Source organism: Meriones unguiculatus, chromosome 1 (genome assembly GCF_030254825.1).
Source record: "Meriones unguiculatus strain TT.TT164.6M chromosome 1, Bangor_MerUng_6.1, whole genome shotgun sequence".
Classification (NCBI taxonomy): Eukaryota; Metazoa; Chordata; class Mammalia; order Rodentia; family Muridae; genus Meriones; species Meriones unguiculatus.
The window spans coordinates 135,982,822-136,000,455 of record NC_083349.1 but is presented as its reverse complement, the minus strand read 5'-3'; the positions used below and the strand labels follow the sequence as shown (position 1 = coordinate 136,000,455).

Sequence of the window (17,634 nt, the reverse complement as noted above, 5' to 3'; positions counted from 1 at the left end):
GGCGGTTTAGTCCTGACAAACAGTCTAATTGCACAGGGCAACACCCTGATAAAAATAAGATAATATAGAATGTACATAGAGCTGAGGTTGATTATGCTGCCACATGGATACAGATATCTTACAGTCCTTTTCAGGTCAAGGGAAGAAGATCAAGCGATTTAGACATTTTACATTAGAAGTTGGAGGAGCAGTGTTTGAGGGATTGAGTTTGGTCATTCTAAAACCAGAGATAATAAAGGAGTTCAAGGGAATCCAAGATGACAGCGCTGACAGGACGCTGTATCTGATGAGCAGAACAGCAGTGACTACACATCAACCAGCATACTGAACTCTGAGCCCTAAAACACCAGTAATCATGTTTCCCAGGTGAGAGGAAACCCCACAGTGTGGGAAGCAATCGGGTCCATTCCCAGGTCACCCAGTTAAACCCCAGAAGAGTCCCAGATTCTTGGCAGGTGCTTAGTCTCCAGCCCAGAACCACACACCTGTGTCTTCTGGTCATCATCCCAGACTTAACTGTGGGTGCCACAACACCAGAGACTGGGGTTTCCAGTCAAGAGAAGGACGGAATCAGGACCAACTTCAGGTCACCCAGACAATCCCAGGAAAAGGTTAGGGGGCTCAGTGGGAGCTCAGCCACCAGGCCAGAGTCCTACCTGAGTACCCGACTCACCTTCTCAGACAGAACTGTGGGCCTTAGGGCACCAGAGACTGGGTGAGATTTTTCTGAGATTGAACCCAGAAAAATAAGATCAGGGATAATGATTGATCAAATGACTTGGTAATTAAAAGTAGATGAAAGGAGACAAACAGAAATTATAGAGCAATATTGGATGGGAGAATGGAATAATGAAGTTCTGATGGTCATGGGAAGAATTCTTGAATTCTTAGAATGGGGGTTTGTATGAATGTCAGGTCATTGTAAAAAAGAAACATAGAGATTCCTGTGAATTCTTGTGTCATCTGGCAATTTGAAAATAATTTCTTAAGAATCTCTATATCCGCTTATCCTATATTCAGAATGGATTTCTTAAACAGATAAACTATTGGTGAGTCTCTGGTTTTCTAAGAGATTAGGCTGGAACAATATTGCTTGGTGAAATAAAGTGCATGCAGTAAATCCACTAATTAAATGCCTGTCACTAACTGATCACATGTTTCCCAATTTCTGACTGGCTTCCATAACCCATAAACATTGCATATTTCAATTCAAATTGAATCTTCTCTTGGAGCAGGAACTATTTTAAAACATACTTTTCTAGGTAATTGTCCTATAGGCATCTAGCTTATTCTGTTCTATGTCACTATTAATTATTGTCAAATAGTCTTCAGAAATGTTGATTGGGTTCTATATTCGTTGTTCATAAGAAGTAAAAAAGCACTGGACATGCTTAAATTGGAAAAAAGTCACTTTCAACAAAAACATTCAGTTAATTTATTACAAATTAGTGCACTAAAATTGCTCAGAAAATTGTACTTTCCTGCCGTAGTCCAATGAGAAGTTAGAAAAAAGTGATATTTTTCTAAATCTACTGTTAGGAGCTAATCTACATTTTGGTGGCTAATTACTGGACCTCAAGATCTGATTACTGTCCTATCCTTGATGTATAAACCTACCTAAGACATTATTCCTGATTGGTTAACAAAAAAGTATGTACCTAGGCAAGGCAGAAGAAGGTAGATGTGGATGAAGGTCCCTGGATTTGGGGACACCAGAATCATGGGAAGGAGACAGACAGACAGCTGGAAAGAGAGGAAAGAGGAGAATGCCATAATGGGTTAGCAGGGAAGGAACTGTGTGGGCCAGGAGAAAGGACTAAGAATGGCATGAAAAGAAACACCAAGATGGAAAATGTAAGTATTTATAAGATTATTGCTGGACAGTAGCCCAGATAGAAATGGTTAAGACAGAGGGCATTGGATGGGGGTTGGGAGGTAGATGTGGAGGAAGTTAATGAAATAGAGTAGATGGAATTATCTGCCTAGCCCAAGGTGTTTTAAGGCATTTATAAAGTTTAAAAGTTGTCTGTGTTTTACTGATTGTGGGACCAGGTAAGATAATACCACTGAAATAATTATAGGGCTAATAATAAATAACATATAGCCTGTTAAAATTTATTTTCAACACTTTACAAACAAGACATGTTTTCTAATTTATTTATTTCTAATTAATTTCTTTCATTTTATTCACTTTGTATCCCAGCTACAGCTCCTCCCTTGTCTCTTCTCAGCTCCACCCACCCTTCCTCTTCTCTCCCTTGCCTCTCCCCTAGTTCAAGGATAGGGGAGGTCCTCCTCCCCTTCCATCTGACCCTAATCTATCAGGTCTCATAAGGACTGGATGCATCATCTTCCTCTGTGGCCTAGCGAGGTTGCACATCCCCCCCCCCCGGCAAGGTGATAAAAGATCTAATCACTGAGTTCATGTCAGAGACAGTCCCTGCTCCCCTTACTAGGAAATGCCCTTGTAAACTGAGCAGCCTATGGCCTTCCTCTGATCAGAGGGTCTAGGTCCTCTCCATGCATGGTCCTTGGTTGGAGTATTGTTCTCTGCAGGCCCCCTTGAGCCCAGATTTTTTGGCTCTGTTGGTCTCCTTGTAGAGTTCCTGTCCCTTTGAGGTCTTTATATCTCCCTCTTCTTTCATAAGATTCCTTGCACTCTTCCCTTTGCTATCAAATTTTAGAAGATTATTGGGACAACTATGTAATATTTCTATCTTTCAGTTTTTATATCTGCAAATGGCATATATACAATGCTAAAATATAGCTTTAAAATACAAAAATGTAGTATTGAAAATAAAAAAAATGAATATTTATAACTACTTTTCAGAAATATTGCATGAGCCTATGGCTAATTTTAAAGGTATTTTCAAATAGGACATGATTACAAATACTCTTCCTTCTTGTGTGAGAAACAAAATATTAACAAACCAGTTGCTTTTTCAGTTTCCTAATACTAAGAAAAGCACTTATCTTTTTTTCTTTAAAGATGATTGATGTAAATTTATAATCAGTTTGAATTATTAGTCAGCACAGGTATTATCTAGTAAACAGTAACCTGAGTTCTGATCCAGACATCAAGGTGAAAAGCGTTGTAGTAAAGATGCTTATTCTACAAACAGCCTCAGTGACTGATTAAGAAAAGTCTGTGTTCTCTACCTTCATGATTAACCATGGAGCTATCAACATTAGCTTTACCCATTTTGGACTTACTGGTTATGCATGTTCTAAGATTTCTTGAGAACAACATAATAGAACAAAGGAAATTACAGTGTAGTATCTGGAAAGTTAATGATTCATTTCAAATGAGTGATGACATATGATGCTACAGAATATGATAGGAATGTTCACTTAGCTTTCAGTAATACTACAGCAATTCTTATTTAAAATTTTATAAAAAAATATAAAATTCATGAATCACATATATCTACATTCTAAAAGTGTTTTCCTGGCTGCATTGTCTTCCTCTGTGGCCTCACAAGGCTGCATCCACCAGGGGGAGGTGATCAGAGACCCAATAGGCTAGAGTCAGAAGGGGAAGAGGTCCTCCCCCATCAATGGACAAAGGGAGGGAGGGATAGGGAGGAGATAAGGGAGGGGGACACAGCCTGGATACAAAGTGAATAAATTGGAAAAATAATAATAATAAAAAAATTAAAAATTTTACTTGTTACTTTGAACTTGTCAACTTTTAATTATCATTGTTTTCTTTTATAAAGGGCTTAATTAGTTTGAGCATTTGTGGATTATTTCATATAGCTGAACATCTGGTGAAGAAACGTAAAAATAAAAATTTAATTGTATCCTCCACTAGTTTTGCTGTGTTAATTCAAGACAACACACGCTAATATTTAGACAGATGGTGGTAGCAGCCATATTAGCTGCAATCTCTCTACAGGGAAGCAGACTAAAGCAGAGTTCTGAGGCTATGTACTTGTCTGCCCAGTTTCACACTTTGAATTACTGGACAAATGCTGATTTATTCTTGGCCAGATGTTTTTCTACCTGAATCGGCGGTTTCGTACTCCAGTGGGCGTGTAATATGGAAGTAGCTGCCTTCTACACTGAGGAGTGAAAAGACAATATTTATAGTTTGGAATCTGACAGTTGGGATCACAAAGCACTTCATAGGGAGTATATCTCTGATGGAACCACAGCACAGGGTTAGAGAGTTAAAGGCTTGGTCTGAACAAAGACTGGTATTGGACTATGTTTATATAGTCAATACATATTAAAATACTGGGTTTATAATAAATTATCAGGGAGGCTGATTCTGGTCACTTCCAATTACTGGAGTCATGTACAAAAAACAATGGCAATGCAAAGTTAGTTTTTATTTAATTTGTTCTAACTTATATTTTAAATAACTTAAAAAATAAATACAAGAAAATGCTAAACATGTTCCTTCAAGAAGAGATGGATTCCCAAAGACTCTTTTTTAATACTTGTTTTTGAAACTTAATATAATTATGACATTTTCTTTCATTTCATTTTCTTCCCCTCCCCCCATGTTTCTCCCACCCCCTTGCTCTATCTTAAATTCATGGGTCTTTTTCTTTACTAGTGACTTATTTTTTGTTAATTTGTTTAATGCCACAGGAAAATTAGAAGCATTCATAGGCATATCCACATCAATTCTATAAAAGTCTGTTCTTAACTAACAGTGTCTTATGTTGTCTTGCCAATTTGTGTATTCAGTGACAAAATATGACAAAATTTTAGAAGTAATCTGATGCTACCCTAAACAAAAAGGCTTTAAAAACTGGTGAATTTGGTAGCCTGTGTGAAAAATCCACTCGAGGAGCTAGAAAGATGATGGTTCAGCGGTTAAGTGAAACTTCTGGTCTTGAAGAGGACCAGGCTTCTGTTTCTAGCAACCTCAGAGCAACTCACAACCATCCTCAACTCCAGTTTCAGGGATCTGAGGACCTCTTCTGACCTCTGCATTCTGTTTTTTTTTTTTAATTTAATTTAATTAATTACACTTTATTCACTTTGTATCCCCCATAAGCCCTTCTCTCTTCCCCTCCCAGTCCCACCCTCCCTCCTCCTTCTTTATGCATACCCCTCCCCAAGTCCACTGATAGGGGAGGTCCTCCTCTTCTTCCTTCTGATCTTAGTCTATCAGATCACATCAGGAGTGGCTGCACTGTCATCTTCTGTGGCCTGGTAAGGCTGCCCCCCCCTCGGGGATCAAAGAGCAGGCCAATCAGATTATGTCAGAGACAGTCCCTCTTCCCATTACTATGTAACCTACTTGGACACTGAACTGCCATGGGCTACATCTGTGCAGGGGTTCTAGGTTGTCTCCATGCCTAGTACTTGGTTGGAGTATGAGTCTCTGGGAAGACCCCTGTGTTCAAATTCTCTGGTTCTGTTGCTCTCCTTGCAGAGTTTCTGTCCTCTCCAGATCTTACTATTTCCCACTTCTTACATAAGATTCCATGCACTCTGCCCAACAGTTGGCCATAAGTCTCAGTGTCTGCTTTGATAGTCTGCAGGACAGAGCTTTTCAGAGGCCCTCTGTGGCAGGTTTCTAGATTTTTTTCCTGTTTTCTTCTTCTTCTGATGTCCATCCTTATTGCCTTTCAGGATGGGGATTGAGTGTTTTAGTCAGGGTCCTCTCTCTTGCTTAGTTTCTTTTTTTTAATTTATTTATTCTTTATTAATTACACTTTATTCACTTTGTATCCTCCCTGTGGTTCCCTTCCTCCTCCCATCCCAATCCCTCCCTTCTTATGGGCAACCTTTGGGCAGAGTGCAGGGAATCTTAGGAAAGAAGTGAGAAACAGTAAGATCTGGAGAGGACAGGAACTCCACAAGGAGAGCAACAGAAACAAAAATTCTGAGCACAGGGGTCTTTCCTGAGACTGATACTCCAACCAAGGACTATGCTTGGAGATAACCTAAGACCCCTACACAGATGTAGCCCATGGCAGTTCAGTATCCAAGTGGGTTCCATTGCAATAGGAACAGGGACTGTCTCTGACATGAACTGATTGGCCTGCTCTTTAATTACCTCCCCCTGAGAGGGAAGCAGGATTACCAGGCCACAGAAGAAGACAACACAGCCACTCCTAATGAGACCTAATTGACTAGGATCAGAAGGAAGGACAAGAAGTTCTCCCCTATCAGTGAACTTGGGGAGGGGCATGCATGCATTCTGTTTTGACAGACTGTTTCATTGGCATTTTCTCAGATGCACAAATCTAATGAATTCCCTTCTGAAAAGTGAAATCTCCTCACTGCCAATAATTATTAGTAGGTTTGTTGAAAATATTTACAGATACAAGTCTGTTTAAAGTCAAATATTTTTAGTGTGTGTATCTACTCTCATGTTTTTATGGGCGATCCTGTGTGTGTGTGTGTGTGTCTGGGTGAGCATTTTTAAGTCAGATATTATAGAATAAACTTTCAATCAGTAGATTGCAACCTGTGAGGACTAATATGTATTACATTTCTTTGCCTGTCATTTCCATTCACATAATTTTCCTTCTTAAAAGAAGACCTCTTCCTAAACCCTACCCCTTCTCTTGTAGACTCTTGGTGCTTGCTGTATTTTAAAGCCATGCATTCCAATAGGCAAGGTTACAAGAAAATTAATGTTCCTGAATGTCCTTTCTCTTTCAACTTAAGCATGTTTTCTTCCAAAGTTCCCCTTCTGTCCACCAATTATACTGAGACCTACCCAGGTCATTATTTTGCTTAATGTAGGAGTCTGGTAGATGAGTAATGATCAAACATTCATTTTGCAGGACAGCTGTAGTTATCTCACATAATCACAAGATACTAACATCCTTTAAAAGCTTTAGAAGAAACGGTGTTGACTCACAGAGAATGGGGAATAGAAAAATCCTTTTCTGTAGAGAATTTAATACATACAGTTAATGTGGAAAGGGGCTTTTTGTCAAACATGATGAAGTGGATTCAATGCTGAGATCCATGTGTTTGTAGGCAGAATCAGCTCCACTAGGTTTTCTTCTGATCTGCATAATCACTGTCACACATGTGTCCTTCCCCACCCACAGGAAGGTAAATAAATGTAAAAATTGACTTTGTTGTTTGTTATCATGAGGTTATTGTAGCTGGTGTGACACCGATGTCTTAAAACGAATAAAAGACAAAAGAATTTGCAATAGAACATTAATAATGTTATGTCATCAACAACACAATATAAACTAATGTGAGATGACAGATGGAAAGGATTAAGTGTCTACTTAGGAGGAAGTCTCAAGTGTATAATGTTTTAGGGGGGAAGAACATATTATTAACCATCAAACTAGAGTTATAGACATGTGGTTGAGGTAGTTTCCCATAAACTGAAGCTTGCCAAGATATGAAATTAGCTGCCCAGACTTCAGAAGAAAAGAAAAAGAATGATATACCAGTCTTTTATTCACAGCTCTACTGTGTTTTTGTGGTCATGTTTTTAATTAAATTTTTATTTTTTATATTAATTACAGTTTATTCACTTTGTCTCCCAGCTGTAGCCCTCTCCCTCAGCCCCTCCCAACCCCACCCTCCCTTTCTCATCTCCTCCCATGCCCTTCTCCAAGCCCATTGATAGGGGAGCTCCTCCTTCCCTTCCATGTAACCTTAGCTTTTCAACAACTCTACTGTTTAACTAGAGTTAGGAAACTGACCTAACCAGGTCTTTATTTTGCTTAATGGAGTAATCTTCCAGACAATAATGATCAGAAACCTATCTCAAAAATAGCCATAATCAACAATCATAGTCAACAATCATAAATACAAATATTAAGTTTCTTATCTTTAAAAGAGATGGTGTTGATTCACAGAAATAAGGTGAATATAATGACTCCTCTTTTCTCGTCATTTTTCTATCATATTTTTGGAACAATTTTTGCCACATGTTCTACAAAATACAATCTTAAATTAAAGTTTCACTAAAAAGGTAAAATATGCTCACATTTCTTGTTTATATATCATAAATGTTTAGTGCACTCTAAGTGTTTCACATGATTTTATGGGAAATAAGTAATGCCATTTTGCTTTTTACATACATATGCTTAGTACATGGCACATATTTTGTTATCGTATTGGTATAAGAGGTACCTGTCCAAGGGGAGCTGAGAGGTGGGTAAGATCAGAGCACCAGCCATCTGTTTGCTCTGCCCTTGTAGAGAACATCCATTTTGGCACTTGCAATTTGATTGACACAGAGCAAGTGATTTGGTATATTTTTTTAATATGTTATTATTGCTATCTACCCCAAACCACTTGGTAGTACTGAGTACAAAAGCAGTTACTTTCATCCAAGTTCACTAATAGTATTTATATAAATGACTCACATTAAAATATAGGGGAAATAAATTATAACACAAAATGTATGTGAGTAACTATGATGATTGCTAGAAATGCCCAATAAGCTAAATAAAAGGAATCGAGGAAGTAAGTTGTTACACATAAACGTCTTTGTACTTTGAATGTTAAGCACTGTTCTGTTATTAAGGTGTAACACACACGGTCTTCCTTTACTGTAACAGTGCTCTGTCCTGGTTAAGGTGTAACACACACTGTCTTCCTGTACCATAACAATGACGTGTTGTAATTAAGATGTAACATATACTGTTACATCTTCCTGTACCGTAATAATGCCGTCTCGTGATTAAGGTGCCACATACACTGTCTTCCTGTACTGTAACAGCGCTGTGTTGTGATTATGCCTATTTCACAGTGAAAAGACTTATTATGGTAAAGACTTATGATGGTAAGGTAAAGGAAAATCCAAGTTAATAATCACTTCAGCAAAGGAGCACTGGGAAATCTTTAGTCCCAGAGCCCCAAAAAAGAGATAGTTCATGTCCTGAAAATGACATGGTGTTTCTGTAATTTTTCCTTATTGCAGGGACCTAGGGCAAAACCAAATGATAATAAAAAATTATTAAAAAATGTAGTGACACAATGACTCCTAATGATATTCTGCAGTACTCATAGACCAGTGCTTTGTCCAACCATCATTACAGCAGCTTCCTCCTGCATCAGAAGGGAATAAATATAGAGAGCCACAGCCAAGCGCTGTGCGGTTAGACAAATGTTGGCACACACAGCTCTAAATGGGATGTCTCCATCAAACCCCTCCTTTCAGAGCTCAGGGAAGCTAAAGGAAGAAGGGACCAAAATGGATGCAAGAGCCAGAATGGATGGACAATAGCAAATAAACAGGCTCTTTCAACAAACATGAGCAAAATCATACGAAATCAGGAGACTGAAGAGTATGCACAGGACCTGCACAGATCTGCACCAGGTCCTCACTGAGCACATTATGGCTTCCAGTTTAGTGTTCCTGTGGGATTCCTGAGGGTGCCTACCTGTGGGTCTGTGATTCTTGCATTCTCTCTTGACTTCTACTTCTTCTTCTTTTTTTTCCTGTTGGTCTGTCTTGCCCAACTTCAAAGTAATAATTTTTGTTTTATAATATTGTGTTTTTGTTATATTAAAAAAGAATGACTAGGTGAATGTATGAATGTAAGCCTAGCTACAAATGTAAAGGTTAACAACGAACTACCCTTTACACCTACTGGAATAGGGATTATCGGGATTTTTGTTGTTGTTGTTTTGTTTTCCCAGTGGAAAGACACTGTATATATCATGCACTCCAGGGTAGACCTTATGTTTAGGAGTAGATGACAAACAAATAATGGACTCAGAAGTTTTTTTGTGTGCTTTTATTTGGGTTACAGTTTGGTTATTAAAAACAACAACAACAACAACAAAAAAAAAACAACAACCAAAAACCCAGTACAATAAGAAAACACACAAAACCTAGAAATTGAAAAGTATTTACCCAAAAAGATAAAGACCTGGTCCTTGGTTGGTGCATCAATCTCTGCAGGACCATTGGGACTCAGGTTCTTTTAGCTTTGTTCGTCTCCTTCAAGATCCCAGATCTACCACTCCTGGGCATTTACCCAAAAGATGCCCTACCATACAACAAGGACACTTGCTTAACTATGGTTATAGCAGCTTTATTCATAATAGCCAGAAGCTGGAAACAACCTAGTTGTCCCTCAGCTGAAGAGTGGATGAATAAACTGTGGCACAATTACACAATGGAATACTACGCAGCTATTAAAAACAAGGAAATCATAAAATTTGCAGGCAAATGGATGGAACTAGAAAAGATCATTCTGAGTGAGAAGACGCACATGGTTTTGTGCTCACTTATAAGCAGATTTTAACATATAATGCAGGGTAAGCATTCTATGAGGCACAAACCCAAAGAAGTTAAGTAACAAGGAAGAGCCAAGAAAGGATGCATCAATCTCACTTGGAAGGGGAGATAGAATAGACAGAAGTAGTGGCTGAAGAGAGGGAACAAGGTAGGAGAGGAGGCACAGAGTTAAGTGGAGATCAGACCTGGGGAGAACAAGAGTGAGAGGACAGAAAGCCTGTAGAGAAAAGAGAAACAGAAGATGAGGACATCTCTGTGACAAGCTGGAGACCTAAGTTAGGGTAGGTTCTGGGTGGATATGAGGGGGACTCAAGCAGAGACTCCAAGTGGAAGAGGTTACAGAGACTGAAGTGGAGATCCTCTGACTAGAATTAGTCTTTCTTAGTGGAGGGAGGGGAAAACCAACCCACTCACAAAACCTTCTATGCAAAATTTGCCCTGCCTACAAGATACAACTTTGTGTGACATTTCAAAACACTTAAATTAGATTTGTTAAGTGTGTGTGTGTGTTCTTTGTCTTACCCTTATGTCCCAGAGCTCATGTGGAGGTCTGAGGAGAACTTGCTCAAATGAGTTCTCTCCTTCTACAGTGTGGGTTGTGGTGAACAAGCCCAAATTATCAGGCTTGGGGATTCAGGCTATGTTAACTTCTAATTGACAAAGTAGGACAAGCACACGTTGAAAATATTTTCTTTTAAATTAAATCTCCATGGGAACTAGAAAGATGGATCTATGATTACGCATACGCATGACTCTTGCAGAGGACTGGTATTCAGTTCTGAGCGTCCAAATGGTGACAAACAACTATCTATCATGCTCTGGAACCGCTTCTAACCTCCACAGGCATGTCACAAGTGGTGTACACACATCAACCCAAGCACACTCACACATGCACACATACACACAATCAAATGCATAAATATTTAAACGTTAAAGAGAAAATTAAGTCTTCCTCCACCAGATGTCTATTCAGTGTCTCTCTCAAGAAACCATCATCACCACCACCCTCTTGAGTTTCCTCTTGAATAATTCTCCTACTTGTAAGCAAACGAAAGTAGTATGCTGTCTGTCATTTCACAGCTGTGGAAATTTTCAGAAATGAATTCACAGCTTATAGCATAACTTAAAATTCCAAAAATCAAAGAAAAGGTTATAAAATGGGGGCTGGCTTCTCCTGCAATTCATCTAAGGCAACTTTGTTTATTAAAGTTCCTGCGAAAACAGGAAGTGCAGCATGTATGACAAGCTCTGTCACACCTGCTATTCAACTGGAAAGGTAAACAGCAGGTGGAATTGATCTTGAAATAATGCCCCCCTGTTTTTAGGCCTGCACTTTTCTTCTGAAATGGCACATGAACCTTGGTTCAAGGATCTCTTAAAGTGACAAGGAAAAGGCAGAAGATCCTTATGTACCATAGTTCTGTATCCTAACACCCAACCTGACACAAGGCTTGACCTCTGGCAGAGCAGATGTAAAAATGAAACTCTCCTTTAACCCCTCCAAGTAAATCAATAGAACATTTCCCTTTCCTGATTTAAACAAATTTGGTCTTTGACCTCTATAGCCAGATCTGGCCCCACCTACTCTTTCAGATTGTTATAGCATGAGCTGTTTGATGGCTATCAGCTGTCATAAAACAAATAGTATTTCATGACAGATCGTCATATAACACAGGTATGTCCAAAGTCAGGGTAACAGTATCTCTACCCCAGGCGTGGCTGCAGTGTGCAATACAGCAGGTAAAGAGACAATGCTTCTCTATGAGTGCGGTGCAGCTGGGACTACTGAAATTGCACACCGCACCACCTATGAAAGTGCTTGCTGTGAGAATGTCAAAAGGCTGCCAGTGAACACAAGTGATTTTAGGATTTCTCCTATGTGTATGATTTTTTTTATTTAACAAAAAAATAAACACAAATAGTTCACAAAGCAAACAGTAGCTTTATGATATATCTGCAAACATCCAAGCCTGAATATCTGAATGTCTCTAGAAGAGCCAAGAAGCTCTGTGTTCAGTTTTCTAGAGAAAATAAAATAAAAGCCTAATAATATATTGAACAAATTTAAATAACGCACAATCTCTGTAATTAAGTAAGATTACCAAAAAGTTTTTTTAAATTCCTGTATATGTTAAATATTTGCAAGTGATCACACACACACACACACACACTTCAGTCTTTAAATCGAAATAGATTTCAACATCTCTTGTTTAGCTATGTTTAATGAACTGTAACACAGGGAGATATTGTAGCAAATATAGTATTAAAATGTTTTGGTACTTAATAGTTCAAAAATTGTTGTTATTTAATTGGGACCAACTGGCTTCATTGCATCTTATAAACTTTGCAATATATATTCAGAATAAAAGAAATAAAACTGAACAGATGTTTCTCCTTAAAGAAGGCAGACTAAAATTTTTCTTACACAATAAATCAGCTGCTAGGATTTTTCTAGGACATTGCTTGAGGCTGTTTTCTTATAAAATTTTTAGCACACACATACACATGCACACACATACACATGCACACACACAAACATACACACAATCACAGAGTCACACTTACCTCTGTGTGAATCCAAAATTGGTAGAGGAGATTGAATTGGATATGAACAGCAAACACTGAAGGTGGTATGAAGAGGGCGAGGGGACAGTAGAAAATCTTTAAGAGAAAAAAAAAATCTGCATCACTTTATACTCATGGTCCCTCAACAGAAGCTTCACTAATGGCCCTTCTTCATCAGACATAATATTTTATATATATTATAACCATTTTGCTTGGCAACATTATTTTTTCACACAGTGATAGATTTACATACATCACTTTTCTTTTGGGCAGTTAATGTGTTTTGATTAAAATATCACATGCTGTTAGTTAGTTCCTTACTACTGAAAGATCAGATGTGTTTTCTGTCTGAAAGTCGTTGCTTTTAATGCACAGGTACTTAACTGAAGCAAAATTGAAAAGCACGTGTCTTTATACCTTGACCCCTCCCAAAGTCTCAGTTATTGCCTGGTGTTTCCAACAATGAAATGCAGTCACAATACAAGAAAATGTGTGACACACTGGAAGAGCTTATGTAGAGTAGAATGTGTTGTCTATTTTAATCTTTATATGACTGATTAAAGGTAAAATACATCTTAAATTTTTATCAAAGTTATTAAGGTAGAGTGTAATGTGAAGAGAGTGGAAATAAGTCTTTAGGGTCCAGATTTGCCTAGAAATGTAAATATCCATGCCTTGGAAAACAAACTTCTCCTTTTTCTCTCTCTTTTTAAAAAATATTTATTTTTTATTAATTACAATTTATTCACTTTGTAGCCCCCTCTTCTCAGCTCTGCCTGGGCCTATAACCACAGGCAGTCTCTGGTTTTTCATTCCCATGAGTGGCAAACCTGCCAGAGTGTACCATTGTCGTCGTCCACTTTGAAATCATCAGGGCATTAAAGAATGATTCCTCCATCCATACTCTGCACACCCACCGCCACCATGCATTGCATGCTGGGAATTTATTCACTGTAGCCCCCTCCCTCATTTCCTCCCAATCCCACCTTCCCTCCCTCTTCTCCACCCATGGCCCTCTCTCAGTCCACAAACACACTACTATAACCAAAATCAAAATCCAAGGATCTAACAGCCACTGGTCATTAATCTCTCTCAACATCAATGGACTCAATTCTCAAATAAAAAGACACAGACTAACAGAATGGATGCATAAACAAGACCCAACAACAATCTGTTGCATACAAGAAACATATCAAAATCACAAAGATAGACAAACTTCTTTTTAAACCTCAGAACTGCTTAGAATTGACTAACACCTGTGGTTTGTTGTGATCTCCTAACAGCTTATTCTTGAGAGAAGTTTTGAGTGGTCGCAATCATTTCTTCGAAAGAAAATCCAAAGACCCAAATAGGTATCAGAAGAAGCTCATTTTTGTTTTACATTTCTGATATCATATTATGCATATTTCTATAATGCTGTATTTTTAAAACATTTCTTCTGTATGTTACAATTTAATTTCTGAATTATTACAAAGCTTTTGCATTTATAGTTACATTTGTAAGGCAAAAAAGAAACAAATCCTAGGCCTCAGTGGCATGGTGGTGCTACATCTCCTTGTCTTCCATCTCCAAAGTGGTTATCCTTTATGAATTCATCCTTTATGAATAATTTAACTGCGTCTTCTATCATAAATCTTTAAATGTACTTAAACTTGACTGACAAAAAAAATCTTCCTCATACTTTGTTAGTGTCTGGGACAGCAGACATTGGGCCTACTTACTGCATAAGTTAGTTTCTACTTAACACTCCTATCAGTGCCATTCTGATTCCACAGCTCTTTAGCTTTGCATAACACTGTTTACATTAGGTTAATTATTCTATGAGAGAATTAATATAAACCAGAGCCATTCTTGAACTCTAAGTGTGAGAGAAACAGTGAGTATAAGACAAAACATAGTCTCAGTCCAGTAGAGACAAAGTGAGTGTCATTTACCCAACCCCAAGGCAGCAGCAGAACGACGCTTGGGTGCTGGCATCGTGAAGCAATAGACAGGTGGCATATGGGGGATTATATGTATCATGACATTGTTGCACTGTCAGAAGTAGTGCTATAAAGGCCTAGACTGTGGTAGGCTTGGATGATCTTAGGAAGATCAGGAAGCAGGCTACAGCTGTAACATTTCTCTCCAGTCTTTAAAGCTCATGGGGTATCAGTGTTAAGAGCTTGAAGGAACTGAACTTCTAGGAGCATTTGAGCAGGACAGAGAGCAGAAGCGGAAGAGATTTCATGTTCATTTTATGGCTCACTGAGCATGTAGAGAGCTTCCCTATATCTGGCAGCCATGGCTGAAGTAGGGGACCACACACACACCAGAGCCAGTCTCAGGACTCCCAGCATGCAATGCATGGTGGCGGCGGGTGTGCAGAGTATGGATGGAGGAATCATTCTTTCATGCCCTGATGATTTCAAAGTGAACGACAATGGTACACTCTGGCAGGTTTGCCACTCATGGGAATGAAAAACCAGAGACTGCCTGTGGTTATAGGCCCAGGCAGAGCTGGGAAGAAAACCAGGGCTTGGAGGACAGTTGGCTACTAGTAAACTGCTAAGCCAAATAGTTAAACTTAAAGTGTGTCATTACTTTATCATTTATTACTGCCATTTTATTTTATATGTTTTGGTAGTTTTCCTTCATGTATGTCTTTTCACAACATATGTACATTACCCATGAATAAAGAAAAGGGCCTTGGGTCTTCTGGAGCTAGCTTTACAGGTGGTTATAAGCTGGGATGTGGTTGCTAGGAATGAAAATCCAGTCCTCTAGAAGAGCAACCGGTGCTATTAACCACTGATCAATCTCATCAGCCCCATATATAACTACTTTAAAAGAAAACAAACAAATGAACACACAAATCCTTCAGGATCCATTGTGCTTTTAAGTATTCTAAGTAGTTTACTTCTTAGACATCTGTTCTCCTAAAAGTTTCAGCTTTTATAGTATTACAGAAAAAGCTTGTTCTTTTTTTCTTCAGAAGACACTAGAAATCAATGAATCAAGTAGTGTGTCTATTTTCCTTGTGTTTATGATAACAGAAAAAGGGAAATCCTCTATTACAGGTACAGAGAACTAATATGATTATTTAAAACATACTCCTCCAGTGAGATGCCACAAACCTGTGCCCTAGCAAATAGAATACTGTGGCAGGCAGATGGATAGAGGTTCCAAGGCCAACCTTAGCTACTTAACATGATTCTGTATCACATAACACATGTTATGCTGGAAGAAATATTTTGACAGCATAGGTATATGGTTTTTGTATAATTTAAATGCTGCTTTTTGTACCCCAGTGCTGTATCTAGTTGCCATCCTTGTTCTGAGACTATCCTGTCTCAATGTCTTGTAAACACTTCTCCCCAGTTGTTCCCAGATATGCCAATAAAGCAGCTTACAGCCAATCACTGAGCAGGGGAGAGAATTGGGATGGACTTTCTGCCAACCAGGAGACTAGGAGTTAGACAGGGAGGTGGGGAATTTAGCCACAGAGTAGGTCCAAGAGACATCATGAGAAGCAGCTGGAGCAGCGAAACTACAAACTGTAAGTATCTCTGGGATGCATGCTGGGAGGAAGCCAGATTAGCGTAGAGAGTTAAGAGTAGAGTAACAACTGTTCAGTTCTTATGTCGTGAAGCTTATAAAATAAATACAAAAGTCTCAATTATTTCTGTGATATATGGTTTAAGAGGGAAACTAAGAAACAAACACAATTTTATAAAAATAACTGTAACAGCACAGTGCCAAGAAGCTCAATATTCTTCATGTAACCTAGGCCTGCCTTTCTGTTTCTCTATCTTTAGTCCTGTCCGATTTTGCTTTATTCCTCGCACCTTCTCATGCATACCACATTTTAAGCATAATCATACTCTGATAGGTTGAATAGGATCATCCCCAAAAGAACATGTAATGGTCTGGCATTTGTTCCTCACCACCTGAACTTTTCTGAAAATATTATTTTTCCAGACGGTATCAAGTAAAAAGGAATTAATTATCATGGGCTCAATTCAATAGAACTGATGTTCTCACAAGATCAAAAACAGTTACCAAAGGCAGACATTCATGCAGGAAATCTGAATAAAGAAATGGTAGAGGGGGCTGTGTCTACCCATATGGAGTGCGGTTCCCAGCAAACTAACAGGAGTTTGGCTAGAAATGGGGTTCAGGGTTTGCAGGGAAGAAGCTACATCCGGATTAGCTGACTTTACACTGGAAGATTCAAGGAAAACAAGGAAATCCTTTCCATTCTAAGCCAGCAATCTCTCGTACTTTTTCAGATGCCACAGGAAACTAAATGTTTTTAACATATTTAACGTCATTTGCTATTCCCTCTCTAAAATTATTGTATTTTCCCCACAATTTTATGTTTTTCTGCATATTTTGCTTCTATGTAATATTCTGTTTACAACCTTGTCCTCAGCCAGTTTTAATATTCTTTCAAGTTAGAAGAATTACCTCCGCCATGAAGGCTCCCTTGATCCAGCAACATTCACAGTAACATGCCAATTTCTAACAGTAGCTATTATTTTCCAGAGTCCTTCCTACCCAAACAAACCACCTAGAAATGCAAACTTGCTTTATTATGACTTCTGCCAACCTTTGCCAGAACGCCAGGGACTGCCAGAGAATGTTGGTTGATGGTGGTGAAGGATGTCTCTGAGTTTTAAAGACAGGTGCTGAGTGTAGTTTTGTCTCTTTACTTCGTGGGGGTGCAAGAAAGTTTTCCAACTGTGGCAATGAGTCATAATAGATCGTAGTCTGATGAATTTGAACATGGTACATCAAAACTGTTAGCTTCTTGTCTTTATTTGTTCACATTTATGTAACTATAGCTCTGGCAATTGAAAAGAATAGTTTTTGCTTATATATGTGGTTAGAAA

The 17,634-nt window shown here is 38.5% G+C and overlaps 1 protein-coding gene across 5 annotated transcripts in view; it reads right to left on the bottom strand.

Moving 5' to 3' along the window:
* The window catches only part of Agmo (alkylglycerol monooxygenase), a 313,051-nt gene that overhangs the window by 185,372 nt on the left and 110,045 nt on the right, over positions 1-17,634 (bottom strand). For all 5 annotated transcript variants that reach the window (XM_060367237.1, XM_060367255.1, XM_060367241.1 and 2 more), the window contains one exon: positions 12,761-12,856. In XM_060367237.1, the coding sequence (XP_060223220.1) occupies positions 12,761-12,856 (96 nt within the window). The remainder of the gene's footprint in view (positions 1-12,760; positions 12,857-17,634) is intronic.